At 24.8% G+C, this 26,019-nt stretch overlaps 1 protein-coding gene across 3 annotated transcripts; it reads left to right on the forward strand.

The window, feature by feature from the left end:
• The first annotated feature begins 513 nt into the window (after positions 1–513).
• On the forward strand, positions 514–25,168 carry LOC130674732 (putative inorganic phosphate cotransporter). Of its 3 annotated transcripts, XM_057480156.1 has the most exons (9): positions 568–586; positions 665–775; positions 17,760–17,953; positions 18,546–18,788; positions 19,115–19,202; positions 19,583–19,809; positions 21,224–21,373; positions 21,442–21,816; positions 22,989–25,168. In XM_057480156.1, exons 2-9 carry the CDS (start codon positions 673–675, stop codon positions 23,184–23,186), a joined length of 1,578 nt encoding a protein of 525 aa, XP_057336139.1. In that variant the 5' UTR covers positions 568–586; positions 665–672; the 3' UTR covers positions 23,187–25,168. The 3 variants fall into 3 exon arrangements, with proteins under 3 accessions (XP_057336138.1, XP_057336139.1, XP_057336140.1); XM_057480155.1 differs by having other exon boundaries at positions 514–775; XM_057480157.1 differs by lacking the exons at positions 568–586; positions 665–775 and adding an exon at positions 12,765–13,384.
• The last annotated feature ends 851 nt before the right edge of the window (positions 25,169–26,019 follow it).

Here is a 26,019-nt window from a genome sequence, read left to right on the forward strand (position 1 = left end):
TGGTAAAAAAAAAATTTGAATACCCGCGCCCAATTTCAAATTATTTTGAGCTTCTTAAGTTAACAATTACCGCCTTTTTTTTATTTAATTATTTGACTAGAAAAAGCGATAAAATTATAAGTATAATTAAATATCTATGCAGTAGAGTCTGATAAGGAAAGCTATTGATATATTTTCATTATTATTATTTAAAATATATGTAGTAAAATGTAAATATTAATAATCAGGAAGGTAGAAGTTGGATGTAGTGTCAGCAGTACAGTGGGAAAATGGGTGGTGGGAGGAAAGTCGCATAAGTACGAGTCGTTTTAGCTGTAATATATATATATATATATATATATATATATATATGTATTACAGCTTGTGTATACTCTGAATGTGTATAATGTATTTTAGTACGCACTGAAGTATGTATGAGTAATTTATGGTATATATATGTATATATATGAAAAATGTATAGTGTTGACGATTTAAAGAGTAGTATAGAGGTCTAAAGTGTCGCAGCTACCGGCAGCTTTCTGCCAGTGACACACTGACCACGCTGTGAGTGGCTGTGAGTTTTATCTTAGTCTACAACTTCCTCAAAGTATTTATTTATTTTATTTTATAATTAACATAATAAAATAATATATTTATCGGTATATTTTATTTAAATAAACAATAGTTATTTGTATGTTAAATAAATACAAAATGGGTGTAGAAAACGGCGGAACAAATTCAAAAATTGATATTAAAAAATCTGAGGTTTTTGACTCCGAAGTTCCGGTGCCTAAAGGTAAGATAATATTTTAGTAATATATATATATATATTTTTTTTTTATATATTTATTGTTTTGTGGCAAATTTTTTTGGTTTTCGATCTTGACACAAAATCGTGTCACAAACTTTCAAATATTTTTATATATTAATAGTTATATTTACTAAGAATATATATGTGTGTATATATATATATATATATATATATAGATGTATGTATAGAATTTTTATGATGGAATTTAAAATATTTTTTTCTGGTTTCGGTTTAAAATTCATCGAAAAATAAATTTACTGTTATTCTATTTAGGCCCCACCCCCACCACATATATTCTAAACACGTAAAAAAATTTGAGTACGGTATAAATAAACCAAAGTAGGTAAATTATTTAAAAGTGTTAAAATATATTGTGTTAAAAGTAACAAGCTGTGAATATTAATTATTACAAAATACTTTCTCTTTTGTGTATTTAATTAGCATCTCAATAGACTTGTTAATTATTTTAATCACATAAATTTAATTATATTTAAATTCAAAACTATTCAATTAGTAAATAAATATATTTATTTCCGTAGTAATATTAAAATATATACGTCGTAAAAAATTCTGAGTGTGTTCCGAGTGTTTACGGTTTTTATTTATTTTTGAATTCACTTCGTCATTCAAAGTTTCGGAGTAAAAAAATTAATTCCCGTATGGAGTCAATCGGGAGTTTGTTTTCGGATCTGGATTTTATTTAAAACCACATTTACTTTGAATCAGAATTTCAATATTAAAATAAACTTCTTTTCGGAGTTAATTTTACTCCAGGATTAAATAAATTCACAGTCATCGGCTCCGTATTAACTCCGGATTAAATCCATGTTCACTTCGTAACTCAAAGTTCCGGGGGCTAAACAAAAATTAACTCCGAATATGGAGTCAATAGGGAGTTTGTTTTCGGAGTGATCTGGATTTTATTTAAATCTGCATTGACTCCGAATAAGAGTTTGAATGAGAAAATAGACTTTTCGGAGTTAATTTTTCTACAGGGATTAAATAAATATACAGTCGGCTGCATGATACTGAAGTCAGCTGACGTCTAATAATTTTTGGATTTTTTTAAAAACGATAAATTATAAAAAAAAAATATTTTAAAAAATTACACTTATAGATTTTTTAATTTTCTACATGTGTATTTTTTTGTTTTATTTTTTTTTTAAATTGACTCCTTGAAAAAAAATCCGAAAATTTGTAATTGTCTGCTAACTTCGAATCGTGTCATCTGCTCCGTAACTCCAGATTAAATCCATGTTCACTTCGTAACAAAATTCTGGAGTCTAAAAAAAATTACTCCGCATATGGAGTCAATAGGGAGTTCGTTTTCAGTGTTCAGGATTTTATTTAAATTTGCATTGACTCCGAATCAGTTTCAATATTAAAATAAACTTCGGAATTAATTTTACACCGAGATTAAATAAATACACAGTCTACTCCGTATTAACTCCACGTTCACTTCGTAACTCAAAATTCTGGAGTCTAAAAAAAATTAACTCCGCTTATGGAGTCAATAGAAAATTTTCCGGAGTGGTCTGAATTTTATTTAAACCCACATTCGGAGTTTTGATACGAAAATAAACCGGAGTCAATACCCATCTGCAGACATTGACTCCGTTTTAAATTCGCATTCACCCCGGGAATTTTTACAGACGATAGAAAAAAATTATAATTATTATGTAAGTACGTGATAAAATCCAATAAAAATAGATGTTTGATTTATAAGTGTAATAAACTAGTCATTTATTGACATAATCTTTGCACGTGTTACGGAAGTGTTTGTATTTAAGTAATCAGTTAATGTCAGGCAATTTAATAAAGAGTATCTTCGATTGTTATGATTATGATTATGCTAGATCTGAGTGCTCTTGAATTATTTATCATATTGTCATGCCGCTGTAGCATCCTACGAGCAATTGCAATTTAAAATGATAATGATTTTTTAAAAAATTATTAAATGTCACTATTTTAATTAATTATTTATAATCAATCAATGAGTTATTTTTTTTTAAGGTCACTAGTCATTCATAGCGAACTCGACTGTAGAACAGTTTGTTAAAAATAATTTTGCAATACCTTGTGATATAAATATTTATTTATTATAAGAATACAATCGCTGGGTAAAAAAATTTATGACTTTAATTAAATCTGCTTGAATTTAATTGACTTTAATTAAATCGTTTAAATTGTCTTCTTATTCTATTGTCTGATTTATTATTATTATTTTTATGATTGATTTTAATGGAGTTAACTGATAAGAATAAGAATTTTTATTTGACAGCCAATTGTCGGCCTGTAAAAAAATTTTCTAAGGTCTCAAGATTTAATAAATTTTTTTTTGTCACGATATAAATTTTTCGTTAATTAAATTTTAGTAAAATTGCGGAGCATTTGCGAAATTACTTTCGCTTAAAATTTTTTTTGCGGGTAATTATTGAGTTGCGTTAAATCGTACTGCGGTTGGGATAAACATTAAAATTTTATATCAAGGACAGTAAAGAGAAGATTATAATTGAGTAGTCTCTGGTATTTTAAGTCAATTTTTTTGGTTGTTGAAAAATTAAATTGTTTTTTTTAATTCGCGGTTTTTTTCGCGGTTCTTATTCTTTAAATTACGATTTGAAATTTTAAATAATCGATTTTCTTCACCAGCTCCAGATTTTAGTGTAAAAGAAATTTATTATCAAATTTTTCTACTGCGAAAAATAATCTGGAGTTTCAAAGTTCAAAAAATAATCAATCCGCGCGAAAAATTTGAATTTTTTTTTTTTGTAGGAATAATTTATAGAATTTTATTTTAATCCGCATTCACTTTGATCCGGAGTTTGAATTTTAAAATAAACTCACCTCCAAAGTAAATTTCACTCCAAGGGTATGAAATAAATATAAAAAAATTGGCTACGGATTGAGCCGGAAAATTTTCAACGTATCGTTAATTTCAAATAAGAAAATTTTAAATGATACTGAAGTTAGCCGACGTCTAATAATTTTTGGAGTTTATTTTAGACAGTAAATTTAAAAAAAAATTTGAAAAAATTGCACTTGTAGTTTTCTTAATTTTCTACATGTGCATATTTTTTTTTTTTTTTTTGTAATTTATTTGTTAAAAAAAAAAATCCGAAAATTTTTAATTGTCTGCTAATTTCAAGATCATAAATTTTAAATACAATCGACAGCTGTCGCTTTTTGGATTTTTTTACCAACGATAAATTACAAAAAAAAAATATTTGAAAAAATTGCACTTACAGTTTTTTTAATTTTCTACATGTGCATATTTTTTTTTTTTTTTTTTGTAATTTATTTGTTGAAAAAAATAATCCGAAAATTTTTAATTGTCTGCTAATTTCAAGATCATGAAAATTTTAAATACAATCGACAGCTGTCAGTTTTTAGATTTTTTTACCAACAATAAATTACAAAAAAAAAATATTTGAAAAAATTGCACTTATAGTTCTTTAAATTTTCTACACGTGCATATTTTTTTTTTTTTTTTTTTTTTTTTTTGTCATTGACTTGTTGATAAAAAATCAAAAAATTGTCAATTCTGTTAATTTCGCGATCATGATTATTTTTTTTTTGCTGCCTAATCTCGTTAATTAAAAAAAAATATATGACATCATAGAAACAACAATTAAAAATTTCATTTTATCACCAGTAGATTACCACTTTTTTTTCAGTCAATTTCCGATTATTGATATAAAACTTTCCAATAAAAAATTTAATTACCAGCAGATTTATTTTTTTAAATTAAATTTTTTATCTTAATCAAAAAAAAATCATATATAAATTTTTGCTTTTTTATTTTATTTTCTCATACTTTTTTTTATATATATTTGATTACGTATTCTTCGTTTTACTTTCTCTTGGATAAAGTAACGGATCTTTGAAGCTTTTATTTTTTATCAAATATCTTATCTGTTCCGACAAATTGATAACGAAAAAAAAAATCCATATATATGTATATATATATGAATTTTTAATACGCATCCATATGAGTATAAATAAAAAAAAATAAAAAAAATGTATACTGCGGAAGGTGAAAGTTGTTTTTAATTTGATAAGAATTAAAAAATATTTACATACATTTTTAAAATATTAATTTAATTAACAATAATATTGTCTGAATACTTAATGACGAATTAATTTACAATAACAATAATCATAAAAAAAAAAATCTTAACCGGTTTGTGGAAATTAACTCATAAAACCGTTGATAATTAATCAATTATTTATTGGAACTCGATATTATGATAGTTAACAAGATATATATATAATTACTAGAACTTAGTATATAGTTAGTATGTAACTTGAGGATAATTATTTACACATATTTACTCCATGACTAAAGCGGAAAATAGTCATTAAGCAGAGTCTAGTAGTTGCACTCAAGGTGTTTACGGTCTTATTTAATTATATGTTTGTTACAATTCAAATTTATATATAATGTTATTTATATATATATATATATATATATATGTTATTTAAAAAATTTTAGAGAGAAATATAAAGTCTACTTAAAAATTTTATAGTCCAACCCGTATGAAAATATATATGACAAACATATATTAAAAAATATATGTTACAGATGTAAATATATGTGACAATACATGAAATGTTATATAGAACTATATATAGATTTCGGCCGATTTTATTATATTTCCATTAAACGTTCCTTAGAACACGCGGCCGCGAAAAAAGCCGCGTACTCATGGGAAAATTTCAAGAAAATGAATTTTTTTTACACCGATTTCTACTTCCTTAGATAATTTTCTGGGATTAGTGTCATATGTTGGTCATATATTTTTTGACTATATACAGGAGGGGGGAAATTATTTTGCTTTTTTTTTGTTTTCTAAAATCGAAAATTTCAGTGGGAAAATTTTGATGACTCCCGCATGAAAATATCATGTATGGTAAATATATATTAAAAAATATATGTTACAGATATAAATATATATGTGACAATACATGAAATCTTATATAGAACTATATACAGATTTTGGCCGATTTTATTATATTTCTATATATGTTTTCTCTTATATGATTTCATATATTTCCGTATAACTTCAATATATTATTTATATATTTGAAAACTTGAAATTTTAATATATTCAAAAATAAATGATATTTATATATGGAAACAAATAAGAATACATATATAATTCATCATTATATGGCACGATATATGTACCATGTATTTAACTTTATATATTTTTGTATATATTTCGATATATAGAACCATATAAGTCTCCTCATATATGGAGAATAAATAAAATCTATTCTTTTCTGTCTTCCTCTCTCTGTTATAAGATTCAAACATTGTGTTCAAAATATATATATATGTGTGCTAGCTTATAAGTTTACATATATGATTATAAATATATATAATACATGTATTAACTTATAAACTTACGTATATAATTCATTATATTAAAACTTACTATATTATATATAAGAAAATATATGTCGTTTTTGGCCACTTATATGATCCCATATTGATTATATATTTTTCCATATATATTTATCATATATGATATTTTCATGTGGGAAGCTCTGATAGAACAAAATATAGAACTTCGATATATATAAATAATTATGGGATTTACCATAAATTTCTCCCGCCTATAAAAATATATATGAGATATATGCCGGTAAAATTGACAAAACTTTTTTCGAGGCCATGGTCTGCAAAAAAATTATTTGGCGCGAAAAAAAAATATTTTGAATAAGAATTTTTTTCTCCTTTTAAAAAAATTTGTTTTCGCGCCAAAAAATTATTTTGACGATTTAAAAAATTCCCGCCAAAAATACTTTATTTCTGGGTACGATTTTATCAGAATTTATTTTTTTTCAGGCAACCTTGAGCTCACATTAATTTTGTTTTAAATATTTTATTAGTATCGTGACTTTTATTACTCCACTTAAAAATATAATCAATTACAATAAATTAAAATTTAATTTGATAAACAATTTATAGTTAAAAACTCTGGCTTCCGGTAATATCTTATCGTGCTATTAAACGAATTATTATTTTAGGTATTAGGAAATTATTTTATTTAAGTGGTAAACAAAAATAATTGTAACCACTGGAGCATTTCACTGACGTCTGCAATAAAAAAAATTTTTTCAACAACCGGAAGTATTTTATCCTTTCTGAATATTGACAGCTCCGGAAAATTCCGGATTCGATAGAACAAAAAATTAATTGGGGCAAAACGGGTCGCGGGTCACGGGTCACATCTTTAGTAATAATAATGATACAGTGAAAATTAAATTATAAATTATTAGGGTCAAACATACATCTTTATCTTAACTTGACATCACTTTATCTCGAATTTAAGTAGAAAGACATGATGGATTTTAATAAAAATACTTGACACTAACATCAGTGGGTTTAAATATCTTGCGGTTATTCATGTAATCAGATAATCAGGAAATCGCCAACATCCTCGTTCTACTTACAACCGGAAGTAAGACAAACCTATTTATTTTATTTTATTGTTTAAATTATCTGACATGATTGATTGATTCAACTTTTTTTTTTTACGCTAATCAATTTTTTCCCTTATCAATTAAAATAGTTTTCAAATTCGTAATCGAGGCGAAACGGACCCATGGGGTAAAATGGGTCTCCTGTTAATTTTATAAATTTGTGGGGTAAAACGAGTCCCCTGTTGGTTTTTATTGATTTTTGGGGTCAAACGGGTCCCCTGTTAATTTCTATAAATTTGTGGGGTCAAATGGGTCCCCTGTTAATTTCTATAAATTTGTGGGGTGAAATGGGTCCCCTGTTAGTTTTTATAAATTTGTGGGGCAAAACGAGTCCCCTGTTAGTTTTTATTAATTTTTGGGGTAAAATGGGTCCCCTGTTAATTTCTATAAATTTGTGGGGTCAAATGGGTCCCCTTATAATTTTTATAAATTTGTGAGGTGAAATGGGTCCTCTGTTAATTTTTATAAATTTGTGGGGTGAAATGGGTCCCCTGTTAGTTTTTATACATTTGTGGGGTGAAATGGGTCCCCTGTTAATTGTTATAAATTTGTCGGCTGAAATGGGTCCCCTGTTAATTTTTATAAATTCGTGGGGTGAAATGGGTCCCCTGTTAGTTTTTATTAATTTTTGGGGTGAAATGGGTCCCCTGTTAATTTCTATAAATTTGTGGAGTGAAATGGGCCCCCTGTTAGTTGTTATATATTTTTGAGGCAAAACGGGTCCCCTGTTAGTTTTTATACATTTGTGGGGTGAAATGGGTCCCCTGATAGTTTTTATACATTTGTGGGGTGAAATGGGTCCCCTGTTAGTTTTTATAAAATTGTGGGGCAAAATGGCCCACGTGGATACTATTGAAATTAAAAAAAAAATCAATTTTTCCCCCTTTTTTTGTATGGAAATTTAATTAATTAAAAAAAAAATTAATTGGAAATTCAAAGTAATTAATTCTGTTTTACTTACTGTCAATCACAATTTAATTTTTTCAGTTTCTTAATTATTTATTGATGGTAAAAAAATACTCTGTCTTATCAGTCGCGAGCAATAATTTTTTTTTTGATTTGAATTTTAAAAAAAATTATCAAATTAATAATCTCAGACTTTTTAATAAACAAATTTCTAATGAAAATTTTGAAAAATGATTTTTTTTTAAATTAAAAAAAAATTTAATTATGAATTTAAATGCGCGGATGTTTGTTGTACTCGCACTTGGCTGCGTCATGTTTCGTCGTATGTAATAATGATAATAATAATATATGACCTTGTGTACTTGATGTAAATATATGAATTAAAAAGATAAATATATAATTATCGGTATAGTTACTATTCAACTGATTAGATTATTTGGGAAAAAATTATATTGACTAAAAAAAAAAAAAAATTGAGATTAGATTTAACGAACAATTAAAATCAATCGTTAAAATTTTTTCTGAAAATGAGTCAGTAAGATCTATTGAGATAATTGGATCTGTATCTGTGGTTGTTAATCGACCGTAACCTTGTGCTGTAATTTTTTTTTATCTAATAATAGTTTTTTGCAAAGTAATGCAAAAATGACTGAGTGATTTTTTTATGTTGAGTGACTTTCAAATTTTAGATTAACAAAATTTATATACTTTTTTTTAATCCAAAAAATTAATGAGTATCTAATAGACGTAATTAATATAAATCGAGTTAATTAATTTTGAATTTTGTTCAAATTAAAGTTAAAAAAAAAGTTTGTTTCTCTAAGAGAAAAAAATACTTGAGAAATTTTTGGCACATTTTAGCAGATGTTAAAATTAACTTTCCGTCTCGACATTTGAGTTTATTTACGAATGTCATTTCTAAATAAACCGACACTTGTATATAAATTTTTTTTATTTATTTAAATATATTGATAACGACAATCAACAATCAAAAATTATATTAACTCTTGATTTTTGTTTTTTTTTTCATATATTAATGAACTGATTTATTACGAATATATATAATAATAATATTAATTAATTAACGAGTGATTTCATTTTGGCAGCCTTTAAATATTTATTAGTATTTAATTTATAGCTCGTACTCAGTTTGTTATTATTTATATATATATAGATGTATAGAAATAAATTCAGTACATCCTGTGTATACATCACTCATCGATCACGCTCTTGAACTCAGTAATTTGTTTTTAATTTATTTCTTCTACGTTTGTATTAACAGTTTTTTTTTATTATCAATATTGTTATTACAAAAAAAAAATCAACTGGAGTTTAAATTACAATAACTTACAAACTATTGAGTTTGAAAAAAAAAATAATCAATAACTTTTTGTAGCAAATTTAATTCTACATAAATTTGGTCTCATATATTTTTATCATATTTTTGAAAAATGATTCCGAATTTCCCTTTTTAAGTCATCGGGTTTATTATTAGTCGAAATATAGCTTTTTTCATATTTTTTTATCTTTGTAGTTAAATTCTGACTACAATATGCAACACACAGTAAAAATGCGTGAGTACTTTTTTGTAGGAAATTAAATTTTCTACAAAAAAAGTCCTTATAACTTTTTCTGTAAATTCAATAGTTTGATCACAATTTCAATTAGAAGTCAAATATTGAATAATAACAATAATGACAATAATAACAATCATTATTATTATTATTATTATTATTATTATTATTATTATTATTATTATTATTATTATTATTATTATTATTATTATTATTGTGCCCATTACATATTCATATAAATCAGAATAATTAAAAAAAAAAAAAAATGAAAAATTTCAACCAAGAGTAAATAATAATTTCAATATTGTTATTATAAAAAAAAAAATCAGCTGAAGTTTAAATTACAATAACTTACAAACTATTGAGTTTACAAAAAAAAGTAATCAATAACTTTTTGTAGCAAATTTAATTCTACATAAATTTGGTCTTATACATTTGTATCATATTTTTGAAAAATAACCCCGAATTTCCCATTTTAAGTCATCGGGTTTATTATCAGTCAAAATACAGCTTTTTTCATATTTTCTTGTCTTTGTAGTTAAATTCTGATCAAAATATACAAAATACAGTAAAAATGTATGAATACTTTTTTGTAGGAAATTAAATTATCTACAAAAAAGGTCCTTATAAATTTTTCTGTAAATTCAATAGTTTGGTCACAATTTCAATTAGAAGTCAAATTTCTAATAATAACAATAATGACAATAATAACAATCATTATTATTATTATTATTATTATTGTGCCTATTACATATTTATATAAATCAGAATAATTAAAAAAAAAAAATGAAAAATTTAGAACAAGAGTAAACAATAATTTCCACTGCAGCATAAATAAAATAAATGGAGTTCATAAAATAATCTTTAGCTAATATAAATTAGTAAATATAGATTTAGTTTTACATAACTATCATAAATAATATTAAATGATAAATATAACATTATTACAGTAAAGAGAATATTGTAATATATATTTTCGGTAAACAATAACCGAGAAAATATAATAACAATGTTAATATTTTTTCTTCATATATTTATTTAATAATATATATTGTTATTTACACAATGAATAAGAAAGGTATTCTTTATTGTACGATATGAGATAGCATTTACAACATGACAATCTGACTGTAGTTGTGAGATTATTTCATTTTAAATATATCGTACTGTACCTGTATTTATCAACAACATGACGCATTTTTAATTTCAATTTCCATTATACGTACATACATACATATACATTTATATGATAATAAATCTTAATGTCAAAAATAATAATAACAATTTTTACTTGGACTAAAAATCAAACGTTTTATTTAAGTCTAATTACATCTATTTATACGCAGATAATATAAATGAACTCAATGAGTCATAAAATTTAAAATTTCCATTGCAACTTTTTTCCTCTTAACAAAATTATTATTTTCATTTTTTAAAAGTTTATTAATAAAAAAACAATAAAATCTAAATATAAAAATTTTTTATCAGCCTTATAGATAAATATAAAAAAAATTTTTTCAAGTATGAATTTTAACAAAAGATTATTATATGATTCATCCGATATATCTTTTAAAATTTCATTACAAGTAATTTTGAATGTCATTTTTCCGCGTAAATTTTTTTCATTCAAATAAACTGTTTTTCCATAAAAATTTACAAAATCCATCAGTAATTTTGAAATAAATTTTTTGTATCGCGTTTATCAAAATATCACAATTTTTTATTATTTTCTCTATCATATAAAAATTTGAAAATTTGAAAATAATTAAAAATATCAATTATAAAAATGAAAAAAAAAAATCATCCCATATAAATCTTTTAAAATTTCGTTATAAGTAATTTTGAATTTATCATTTTCCCGCGTAAATTTTTTTCAAATTCAAATAAACTGTTTTTCCATAAAAATTTACAAAATCCATCGGTAATTTTGAAATAAACTTTTTGTATCACGTTAATAAAAATATTAAAAATTTTTATTATTTTTAGTATCATATAAAAATTTGAAAATAATTAAAAATATCAATTGTAAAAATAAAAACAAAATCATCCGATATGTCTTTTAAAATTTCATTATAGGTCATTTTGAATTTATCATTTTTCCGCGTAATTTTTTTTCAAATTCAAATAAACTGTTTTTTCCATAAAATCTATCAGTAATTTTGAAATAAATTTTTTATATCACGTTTATCAAAATATCAAAATTTGTTATTATTTTCACTATCATATAAAAATTTGAAAATAATTAAAAATATCAATTGTAAAAATAAAAACAAAATCATCCGATATGTCTTTTAAAATTTCATTACAAGTAATTTTGAATTTATCATCTTTCCGCGTTATTTTTTTTCAAATTCAAATAAACTGTTTTTCCATAAAAATCTTTCCACAAAACCCATCAGTAATTTTGAAATAAATTTTTTATATCACGTTAATAAAAATATTAAAATTTTTTATTATTTTTACTATCATATAAAAATTATAAAAATTTCAAAATAATTAAAAATATCAATTATAAAAATAAATATAAATGACGTTACTATTTCATAATTTTACCGCGCGTATAATCGTCATGTCCGGACTTAAACGGGCGACATAATATATAGATACATCAGTGTTATATATATATATATACATATATATATACATATATATGTATATATGTGTAATATAAGAAAGCATGTGTTTCTTCGACGCACGCACGTTTTTAAACTCCCTCCTTTATATTCTTTAAATATATTACTCCACTATATATATAAATATATATATGTATATATATAACTAACTAACAATCTATAGCACCTATAAGTATACATATATACTCATACATTTTACAATCATCCAAATACACATATAGGTAAATCTACATATATATATATATATATATATATATATATATATACTTTTGTATGTATGCACATATATATATGTATATAAAATTCGGATTGAAGCCAACGGGTAAATTTCTCATCATCACATCATCATTAATACGTGTTGCTGCATCAGCGCATGTGTGTTATATAGTTTTGTCTTTGATCGCGCGAGTTGTGAGTCGCGAGTCGCGGGTATAGAACCGAGTATCGAGTATCGTATTAATCATCGTTATCGGTGTATCAATACCTACATACATATACATCAGTATATAATACTGACCATTACACATATCATAGTATTCCTGCATAAGTATATATTTATATATGTACATTCTTAAATATAACACATATTTGTTGTCTGGCGTGTGACGAGTAACTCGTCATTCGTCATTACCCTCAGTTGTGCCGCACTCACTACAGGTCGTGTAGTTTAAGTTACTAATACTTCTATTAGTATTACTAGTAATTAATTAATTAATTAATTAATTGATTAAAATTATTGTTGTTTTTGAATATTCAAATTTACTAAAACGGAGTAGTAAAAAAAAAAGAATAGAAAAATGTGTAAATCAAAATTATAAAATTGTAAATTAGTTCAATTTAAATTTTCGAAATTTAAATTTAAATAAAAGTGAATTTGTGTTACAATAAAATGATTGCCGCAAATAATGATAACCGTGGAAGAAATGGCCACGTGTTGGTATGGGAACAACCGGGTCTTGATGAAACGGAGCGACCGAAACAAAAACGAGGTATTTTATTTATTTATATGCCATAAATAAATTATGTCTTTTATTTAAATAATTTTTGGAATTTTTGTCCATATGATTTTTTTTTTTTTTTAATTCTTTTGATAATAATATTTATAGAATTTTTGGGAATAGAATAAAAGAACATTTAACGTGTAATATGAGAAGTTGCTAAAGTTCTGCACGCACTATTGATGTGCCGGTAGTATAAGTAGTGGTATATATATTTATATATATATTATATATGTAGGCAAATTTTAAGTCGTTTGTGGTCGTCAAGGGAAGCAAGACGAGCACGTGCATTAAAACCCGGTATCCTCGTGTTCACTTCTACTTTTTATATTCTACATATATATATATATATATATATATATATATATGTGTATAAATTTGGAGTAGAATTCCAGACCCTCGTGGACACTCATACATTTAAATTTTTATGCTTTAGTATTATATATTTATATATATGTATATGTATATATATATATATATATATGGAGTAGATTACATACTACATATATTGTAGAGTATACGATTGTAACTCACTCTACGGGGGGTTAAAAGAAACTACAAAATAACGAGGGATTTTTAAAATAAATTATAATTCAATTAATAATTAACAAAATATATATGAAAAAAAATATATGAAATTGTTTTTTCAAATTTACTATTCGCGCCTAATTTATTTTTGGAGTAAGCAAAATTTTGATCAAATTTTTTAATCAACATTTTTATATGTATATATTTATATGAGGATTTATGTAAATCAATATATAAAACAATTAAAAAATATGGTGCATAATTACAGTATATATATGTATATATACATTACAAATCTTACGATTTTTAAATAACAAAATATATAAAAAAAAATATATGAAATTGTTTTTTCAAATTTACTATTCGCGCCTAATTTATTTTTGGAGTAAGCGAAATTTTGATCAAATTTCTTAATCAAAATTTTTATATGTATATATTTATATGAGGATTTATGTAAATCAATATATGAAACAATTAAAAAATATGGTGTATAATTACAATATATATATATATATATATTACAAATCTTATGCAAAAAAAATTGAATCTTATGTAATAAAAAGAATTATTATATTTTTTTTTATTGGGAAAATTTTAATATTGTATATATGTATATATATTTACTTATTAATGTGTAAATTGCTGGCTGAAAATCGTCATACTTATATGTTTGTACGGTTATTTAAAGATCAACAAGGTATAACATAATACGTAGGCGTTTGTTAAACTTTAAATCATTTTAAATTTGTTATAATAATAATTTGACTCGTTAGTAAGAATCAAAATTAGGATGTCATGACGTATTTTAAATTTTTCATTTTTTATTTTTAATTTCACTTACTTTTACTTTTTGAAAATTTAAAGCCCTCATAAATTTTTTAAAAATTAATTGCAATAAATTAAGCAATTTTAGTTAATTAGTAAAATGACTAATTGTATCACAATATATACATATATACACATATTTAGTTCAAGGTTCTATTGTTTAAATACTGAATCATTTAAGTAAATAATTTAGTAGAAAAATTTAAATTTATCTGATAAAAAAAAATTAGACCCCAATTTTTTTTTTTGTGAAAAATTAATTTTTGATTTGTTGTCCTGGGGGAATTTTTGTAAAATTTTATACAAAAATTCCAAATATTGTAATTTTTCAAGTTCCACAAAACGAGACAAAAATTTTGTGAAAAAAAATAAGGGGTTTAAAAATGGGTCATTTTGACCTGGATGTATTTTAAAATTCTTAAGAAAGGATCAGAGTTTTTAATCTCAGTGCTTAAAATAATTTATTTTCAATGGGTTTTAAATTTAAATCCTTGTATTGTTTGTCGCATACAAAAGACATTGTCTCGATTGTTAAGGAAATATTTTTCAAAACCCTCATTAGTTTCATTTAATGCACAACTATATATAATGGATCTCCAGAAAAGATTGTCTTTGATAAAAACTTTTCAAAAATTAAAATTCCCGCCATTAAAAATCCTTGAGTTTCCTCAGTTCCATTGTTATTTTGAAAAATGCAACCACCCAAAATAATCCGCCTAAAATAAACATTATGAAATATATTTATTTACTCTTACATTTATTATATTAAATATAATATGTTACACATAATATATAGATATATATAGAAGGTAAATGTTAGCTTAACACATTGACATTTATATTAATGTTCTATAAATAGTTATTTTTATACAGTACGGGGATAAATTTTATGCACTTTAATTACCTATTAAGTAGTTACATTTTAATAGAAAAATTATTTTATCATTAATTTAAAATAATATTCGCGTGACAGAATATTGTGCAATTTCTAGTCATTTATTTAACGTGTAGCACAAGTTTATTATATTTATATATATTTTTTTTTCTGCTTTTATTATTTATACTTTGTTCTTTAATTTCATTGTCTCATTATTATTTAACAACTTAATTACCTTGTTTATATTTTTATGCGCATGCGTGGCTATTGTTATTTTCACGTGCTCGGTAAATGTCAAAAATATTTCATATTTTTTTTTTTATAAACATCATTTTATTACAAAAAAAAAATTACTACAATATTACAATCCAATATCTATATATATACATATATATATATCTATATATATTTATTTATTTATTTATAGAAAACTTATTATTAATTCTAGCAATTAAATATAAATATATAAATAATTTTAATTAATAAATATATATGTATATATATTTATATATAATCCAGATATCATAAATTTATATATATTTTTCATTGAATTACTGCCAGGTAATGAAATTATTAAGAAAAATAATTTTTTTAATTTGTATCATTTAGTCATTAAAAAAAATTTAATTAATTATTTTTTATTTATTTATTAAAATTTTTAGGCCCTGAAGCCTTAGCTCCCTAAGGGCCTTACAATAAATACAAAATAATAAATATATATAGAGAGGCGCAAAAATAAATTTCATAATAATAATAATAATAATAATAATAATAATAATAATAATAATAATAATAATAATAATAATAATAATAATAATAATAATAATAATAATAATAATAATAATAATAATAATAATAATAATAACAATAATAATAATAATAATAATAATAATAATAATAATTATTATTATTATTATTATTATTATTATTATTATTATTATTATTATTATTATTATTATTATTATAATAAATATATCATATTTTTTTTTTTTTCACTATAAAGAATTTTTTTGTTACATATATATATATATATATAGTATGTACATATATAGTATATACATAGATATATATGTATAGTATATCGTAAATTGCGAATTCAACTCCACCATCCATCTTACGGCATAAAATAAATTAATATTTAAAATAATATATATATATTATATATATTAAATAGTCATAATAACTTTTACGAAGCAAATACGAACTCTGGATCTCGGCCAATAAACTCAATGATGACCTTCCTCCGTCTTTTACTATCACCGCCATTGAACTCGACATTTTTTTCTATTTTATTATTAATTTATTAAGATATATACTTAATCGATAAATTATTATCTATATACACATAAAAAAAGCTGAATGAAAATTGGAATAACTTTTTAAAAAAACATATTTATATCATACATTATTCATCTCTTTAAAATGACAATATATTTATTGAAGCCGTGGTCATCAAAGTCAATTGAATAAATTTCTAATTGAAAAAAATATATATATATATATGTAGGAGGTATCGGTGTAATCAATTTGAGAATGTTGTGAAATATATAAGAATATATATATTTAAAGTAACTTATTATCAATTCATAATTATCAAAAATATGAAAAAATAATCATACTAATTATTACTAAATATACCTTTTATATTTATTAATATATATATATATATATTTTTTTCATTGTAATATTTTTATCATATTTCTTAATTCCATGGCCCGTAAAACTCATATCTTATTAATGTTATCAATGACGAAAGAAAATAAAATATTTACCGTAAAAAAAGGGAATATATATATATATATATATATATATATATATATATATATATATATATATATATATATATATATATATATATATATATATATATATATATATATATATATATATATATATATATATATATATATATATATATATATATATATATATATATATAAACTTTTGAATCAATAGTATTTTTGGAACCTACTTGACAAGTAAAGACCGCGAAATTTTTGAAAAATTTGAATTACAAAAAAAATGACAAATGGCAGATTAATATAAAAATTATAAATCTGCCCAAAAATTGTAATTTGACTATATATTAATTACAAATGACAATAATGATAACAAAGACATAACAAAATGTTACAGCATGGATTGGATCACGTCACATAGTAACATTTATGCTTTTCTTGGGTATGGCAAACGCATATGTAATGAGAACAAACATGTCCGTTGCCATTGTCGCGATGGTAAACCACACAGCAAGCGAACACGACAAAAAACAAGAAGCGATGGTAAATGAATGTCCAGGAAATGATTACACAAATTCATCAGATAATCACGTGAGTTTAAAACTCAATATTATCCCGAGTCGAAATATCAGACGTAAATTGAACCTTTCGGACCAAAAAAACTTAAATTGACCGATTTTCAAATTTCATTTTCAAATTTCCCGCTCTTTTTAATATTCAAGTTTGAAAATATAATTATATATGAAAGATTTTTTGACGCACGAATTTTTTCTTGCCCAAAAAAAAATTATTTTAAATTTTTATTTCAAATTTTTGGCGGGAAAATTTTGGTGAATCACGAGACTTTTTGGAGAAAAAAATAAGCAAATATATATACATATATATGGAAATATAAGCATACCAAAACATTTTTTCATCAATTTCTTACCCCTGGATTATAATCACTTCCATTTCCAAAAATTTTTTAGTACCTCCTTCTAACTTGAGGCAGATACCGGAAGCCATCAAGGCGTAGGAAAAAATTTGAATTTTGAAAAAAAACTATCCAAGTCCACTTTGAAGAACAAAAAAAATTCCTACCCTTGTATAACTTTTTGATTTTATTTTTTCAATTTACGTCTAATATTTCGCGGGAAAATTCAAATGAATTGACTCATAAATAAATAAGTAAATTTACATTCAGGCTGCAGACGATGGACCTTTTGAATGGGATTCAAAGCAGCAGGGATATTTGCTGAGCTCCTTCTTCTGGGGTTACGTTATCACCCAAATACCATTTGGAATTCTAGCAAAACGCTATGGTTCAAAATATTTTCTTGGCGTAGGAATGCTTATAAATTCGGTGTTCGCTTTCTTAGTCCCAATTTCAGCAAAATGGGGCTACGGTTGGCTTCTCGTTATCCGATTTGTCCAGGGCCTTGGAGAGGTAAGTAAATTTTTTTGGGTTACGAAAGAAAAAAAACTAAACAAACGCGTTAAATTTGAATTATTTTTTATCAATTAACGTCAAAAATTCAAATAGTAATTTGTCATCAGTTTTTAGCCACTTGATTTTTTTTTGCATTCCAAGTTGAAAAAAAAAAAAATAGATTTTGACAGTAAAGGGTAAATTAAATTTCTCATTTTCCAATTTAAGTATCGATTAATTATTTACTGTAAAAAAAAAAAAAAGAAATTAGCTCGTGTGTGAACGTTTTTTTTTATTGTTCGGGTATATTTCCTCCCCCTAGGAATGGATTATCCCTATTACAGGGTCCAATTGTGCCATGTACGCACGCAATGCTGGCAAAGTGGATACCACCAAATGAGAGGAGCCGGATGGGAGCTTTCGTTTATGCTGGTAAGCTCAAAAAAAAAAAAAGAAAATTATTAAAAATCCAATGGGTGAATTTGAATATAAATTTAACTGTCGAGTAATATCATGACGAATCGCGAGTTTTTACAACTACTACTACTACAACTACTGCTACCACTGGTTCCTACAGCGAAATTTGGACATACAAAATTTAAACGCTCGCGGTTCCAACGACGGAATTATGGGATCTGTGGAATTGGATTTATCAATTCGGATTCGAGCACTTGAGAATTTATATTAAAAAAACTTAAAAGAAAGATTTGAATTTCGAGCGGTTTTGCCGCGCGAATTAATTTGAAAATTTAAATATTTCTGTTATTAATAAATGTTTTTTTTATTATTTTTTTTTTAATTTGAAAATATAGGAGCACAGTTTGGATCAATTGTATCGATGCCACTGAGTGGTTTGTTGTCAAAATACGGATTCGCCGGTGGATGGCCGTCGATATTTTATGTTTTTGGTGCTGTTGGAACTATATGGTGTATTGTTTTTCTTATTTGGGTCTATGAGGATCCTGAACAGCATCCGAAAATTTCGGAAGATGAGAAAAAATATATTCTGAGCGCACTTTGGGGTACTGCTGGATCATCTGTAAGTTTTTTTTTTATTTATAGGCGGACATTTAATGTTTAGAATTTAAAACTCAAATAATTTTCATCTGTATTATAGACATTTTTCAAAGGGAAATTTTTTAAATTGGACAGGATAATTTTGAAAATTTTTAAACTGATTAATTTAGAATGAAAAAACATGAAATCGTTTGAAACTTCGCAGAAAAATTTACATTTCTTCGAAAAATTGTCGAATTGATGAGAATATTACGGAAAATTTTGAAACTGTGTAACGTAAACGGAAAAAATCCGTAATTTGTTTAGAACATTTAGAAAATTCCAAATTCTTCTGTAATATTTTTAGAAATTGTTGAGAACATTTCAGAAAATTCTGAAATAGTCTAGAACTTTTCAAAAAAATTTAAACTTCCCTGGAAAATGATCAAATTGTTGAAAATTTTCCTGAAAATTTTAAAATCGTTAAAAAAATTTTAAAAATTTGATGTCATCTAAAATCTCGGGAAATTCCAAATTCTTCTGAAATACTTTTTGAATTTTTTAAAAATTGTGAAAATTTCCGAAAATTCTGAACTAGTCTAGAACTTTTTAGAAAAATTTACACTTTCCTAAAAAATCATCCAATTGTTGTAAATTTTCCTGAAAATTTCAAAATCGTTTAAACAAATTAAAAAAAACGTGATGTCATCAAAAATCTCAGGAAATTCCAAATTCTTCTGTAATATTTTTTGAGTTTTTTAAAAATTGTTGTGAAAATTTCAAAAAATTCTGAAATAGTCTAGAACTTTTCAAAAAAATTTACACTTTCCTGAAAAATTAGCAAATTTTTGGAAATTTTCCTGAAAATTTCAAAATCGTTTAAAAAAATTAAAAGAAACTTGAAATCATCTAAAATTTCAAGAAATTCCAAATTCTTCTAAAATATTTTTTGAATTTTTTAAAAATTGTTATGAACATTTCAGGAAATTAAAAATTTATTATGACATTTAAAAAAATTCTGAACTAGTCTAGAATTTTTCAGAAAAATTATAAAATTTTCTTGAAAAATTATAAAACTGTTGAAAATTGTCCTGAAAATTTTAAAATCGTTTAAAAAAACTTGAAGTCATGTAAAATCTCAGGAAATTCCACATTCTTCTGAAATATTTTTTGAATTTTTTAAAAATTGTTACGAACATTTCAGGAAATTAAAAAATTTATTGTGACATTTCAAAAAATTCTGAACTAGTCTAGAATTTTTCAGAAAAATTATAAAATTTTCCTGAAAATTTAAAAATCATCTAAAATTTCAGGAAATTTTACAATTTTTCAAAATAACACCGAAATTCTTAAAGCCGCGAAATTGAAAAAAATTCTAAAACTTCTTTACCATAAAAAAATATAAAAAAAAAAATAACTATACAGTGAGTGAAAAATAAAACTAATTTATTTTGCAGTCCCCACCAGTGCCATGGAAAGCAATATTGACTTCATTGCCATTTTGGGCCATACTAATAGCCCACATAAGTCAAAACTATGGATACGAAACTTTTATGACTCAATTGCCCTCGTACATGAAGCAAATTTTACATTTCGACATTAAAACCGTGAGTAATTGCGGCTTAATTCCCATGTCAAAGTCTCTGCAGGGCAATAATATATATTTATATTACAGAATGGTTTAGTTTCCGCCCTACCGTACTTAGCGATGTGGATATTTTCAATGTTCATATCACAGATCGCCGATTGGATGATTGCCTCCGGTAGATTTACTCATACGTCGACGCGTAAAATAATAAACACAATTGGTCAGTATGGTCCAGCGATAGCATTTATCATAGCGTCATATACTGGGTGCGATAAAACACTGACCGTTGCATTATTTACCATCGGTATTGGATTAAACGGTGGTATTTATTCTGGATTCAAAGTAAACCATCTCGATATATCACCGAGATTCGCTGGAATACTCATGTCCTTCACAAACTGTCTTGCCAATCTTGCCGGTCTTCTTGCGCCGGTCATCGCTGGATATATTAATGTCGGAAATGTATGTATTCTTTATATATATGCACTAGGGTGGTCGTTGAAAATTAAATTTTCTCAGGCATCCCATAAAACTTCTTTTCAGAGAAAAAATACATGGGGAATTTGGTTTCCTTTTAAGTAGAAAGAACACGTGCCTCAAGACGGTCAAAATTTTGCGATACAATCGCGGTTTTTTTTAAATATCTCATGAAATATGCAGATTAAAGGAAAAAGTCATAGGAACAATTTTGTAGGAAATTAAATTTCTGACAAAAAAGGTCATTTTTATTTTTTTTATAAAATGTGTATTTACGAAGATATTTAAAAAAAACATTTGTAATGCTTAAAACGCCCAATACATAGATCCCAAAAATGTTTTTTTTATATATTTTCATAAATACGCATTTTATGAAAAAAATGAATAAGACTTTTTTTGTCAAGAATTTAATTTCCTACAAAATTGTTCTCATGATTTTTTTCTTTAATCTGCATATTTCATGAGATATTTAAAAAAAAACCGCGATTGTATCGAAAAATGAACTTTGATCATCCTGAGCCACGTGTTCTTTTTACTTAAAAATAAAAAACCAAATTCCCCACTTATTTTTTCACTAAAAAGAAGATTTTTATAGATACCTGAGGAAATTTAATTTTTAACGACTACCCTAGTACATATAAATGTACCAAAAAATATCTAATTTTTTTTTAAATTTCTAGTCTATTGGAAAAAAATTCCGATAATTTGAACTTTTGACGTTTAATTTTTGAACCAAATTTAAAAATTTATAATTTTGTTAACAGGATAAATAATTTTTTAGTTACATTTTTTGGAGTATAAAAAAAATTTGAATTTTTTAACTGACGTTAACATAAAAATTTTATTTAAATTTAAGCTTGAAGGCCTGTAGTTTCGAAAATATTAAAAATAACACTTGGGACCTCTGGAGCTTTTTTGTAGAGCGTTAAATTTCCTACAAAAATATGTCACGGTCAATTTTTAAATAAATTGTTTTTAAATAACGCGCCAAAAAATTTTAGCGGGAAATTTGAAAATAAATATCGCGAGTTCAAATCTTTCAATTTTTTTTTTTTTTTTGAATGCAGAATTTTTAAGAGTACAAAAAATTGGATTTTTTTGGTCTCTTCATGTGAATTTCTGTAGATATTTATATATTTATTTATTTATTTGTTTAGCCTTCGCAAGCCAAATGGCGGATAGTTTTTATAATCTGCGGCGCCATTTACATAATCGGAGCAACGTTTTACATAATATTTGGATCTGGTCAACGACAGCCATGGGACAATCCTGAGAAAGACGAAGAAATTGAAAGAAAAAGAAGAAAACCAAAAGATTTGGAAGCGGGAAAAGTAATAAATGAAACTCAACATTGACTAAGTTATTAACAAACGTTGTTACGTTAAATTAAGAGTTTAAAAGAATTAACTTTCATATAAATATATATATTTATATAAATTTAAAAAAAAAAACCATTCATTCCCTCCACAATGAGAAAACAAAAAGGTCTTCTTCTTTTTTAAATTTCGCGGTTTTTAATAAATAAAATAAAATAAGAATCCAGTCAGGTAGTGTGCCTTGTGTTTAACGTGTAAATGATAATTGTATGCAAGATTTAATGTCAATAATATAAATATATATATAAAATATGTATATCATATAACAGACAGTAATTTAGTACAGCAGTAACTTTTGTTTCTATTCCGATGTAAATATAAATTAGAAACGAATTGAAATAACAGGTAAGAATTATAAATATATATGTATGTATATTAGGGTGGTCGCTAAAAAATTAAATTTTCTCAGGCGCCTCATTAAAATCTTCTTTTTAGTGAAAAAATGCCTGGGGAATTTGGTTTTTTTTTTTTTTAGTAAAAAGAACACGTGCCGCAGGACGGTCAAAATTTTGCGATTGCGGTTTTTTTTAAATATCTCTTAAAATATGCAGATTAAAGGAAAAAATCATAGGAACAATTTTGTAGGAAATCAAATTCTCCACAAAAAAGGTCTTATTCATTTTTTTTATAAAATATGTATTTACGAAGATATTTAAAAAAAACATATGTAATCCTTAAAACGCCCAATTCATAGAACCCAAAAATGTTTTTTTTAAATATCTTCATAAATACGCATTTTATAAAAAAAACGAACATGACCTTTTTTGTCAAGAATTTAATTTCCTACAAAATTGTTCTTATGATTTTTTTCTTTAATCTGCATATTTAATGAGATATTTAAAAAAAACCGCGATAGTATCAAAAATGAACTTTGATTTTGCGGCACGTGTTCTTTTTACTTAAAAAAAAAAAAAAACAAATTTCCCACGTATTTTTTCACTTAAAAGAAGATTCCTCAGACGCCCCATAGAAAGCTTCTTTTAAGTGAAAAAATACATGGGGAATTTAGTTTTTTCGTTTTAAGTAAAAAGAACACTCGCCGCAGGACGATCAAAGTTCATTTTTCCATACGATCGCGGCTTTTTTTAAATATCTCATGAAATATGCAGATTAAAGGAAAAAGTCATAGAAACAATTTTGTAGGAAATTAAATTCTTGACAAAAAAAGTCTTATTCATTTTTTTTATAAAATGTGTATTTATGAAGATATTTAAAAAAAACATTTTTGGGATCTATGAATTGGGCGTTTTAAGGGTTACAAATGTTTTTTTAAAATATCTTCGTAAATACACATTTTATAAAAAAAATTAACATGACCTTTTTTGTTAAGAATTTAATTTCCTACAAAATTGTTCCTATGATTTTTTCCTTTAATCTGCATATTTCATGAGATATTGAAAAAAAACCGCGAATGTATCGCAAAATTTGGACCGTACTAAGACACGTGTCCTTTTTAATAAAAAAAAGACAAATTTCCCGCGTATTTTTTCACTACAAAGAAGCTTTCTATGGGGCACCTGAGAAAATTTAATTTTTAACAACCACCCTAGGATATATAGTATATATATAAATTTTTTAAATCATAAACAAGTGTATCTGCGGTCGTGTGTATGTTAGTCGATTTAAAAACTAAATATTTAACAAACTAAATGTCAATTTCAATTGAAACTTCGTAACAATTTATTTATTTAAATTTAATTCAATAATTTAAATGTTGTAATTTAAAATAAATTGTTGTAATGAGGATTGTCATTGAAATTTTATAAAATGTTATCGACATCAAGGCAGCAGTATTAGAGTAGAACGCCGCACGTTCGCCACTTTGTTATGTTATTTTTTATTATCATTGTTGTTATTATTATTAATATTATTATTATTATTATTATTATTATTATTATTATTCTTAATTCAATGCCATTTTGTATTGTAATTTAAAAAATATATGATTTTTTCAAAATTTATACTGCCTATGAAAATGTCATATATCGCAGATGCCGTAAGAGTATACAAATTTTTTTTGTCAATATAGTTTTCATCTAAAAGTCGGAAAGCAAAATTTTTCACCATAACTGCACTGAAAATTTAAACTTCTGAAAAGAAATTATAAAAATCAGCGCATGCGCAATTTTTCCCGAAAACAGGAAATAGTAAATTACACGCCGAGGGAGTAAAGTTGAACATTTCAAGCTGAGTGCGTAATTTCCTACGGAAGCTGAAAGATTTTTCACTCAATTCTTGCCTCTAAGCAGAAAAATTTTTAAACTTTCAGGCATAGATCTGGTGAAAAATAATTTACACACCAGGGAGAAGGATGTCCCAATCCGCGTGTTTTTCACCCCCACCTTCGGCTCTCACAGGCATTTACACTCGGTTTAAAAAGTCCTACTTTACTCCCGATGTGCAATTTACTATTTACTCATTTAAATTTTTTACGCTCTATGGTTCCTGGGATAAGTACCGGAAGTCATAGAGGCAAAAAATGTTTTATGAAATCTATATCACTCGACAAAAAAAAAATTTACTTTCTTACGCCTCTACATGGGTATTTTTCTACCGGATACGTTCTTATGGTTCCTGTAACTCGATATCATAAATAATTTGAATTTCAAATTGAAAATTCCCGCGTAAAAAAATTTTTTTTGTATCTACACATGAAACTTATATCAATCGACAAAAAAAAAAAAATTTACGCACTTACGTCTCTACATGGGTATTTTTCTACAGGATACTTATAGTTCCTGTAACTCGATATCATAAAAAAATTGAATTTCAAATTTAAAATTCCCGCGTAAAAAAAATTTTTTTGTATCTA

Source organism: Microplitis mediator, chromosome 9 (assembly GCF_029852145.1).
Source record: "Microplitis mediator isolate UGA2020A chromosome 9, iyMicMedi2.1, whole genome shotgun sequence".
Classification (NCBI taxonomy): domain Eukaryota; kingdom Metazoa; phylum Arthropoda; class Insecta; order Hymenoptera; family Braconidae; genus Microplitis; species Microplitis mediator.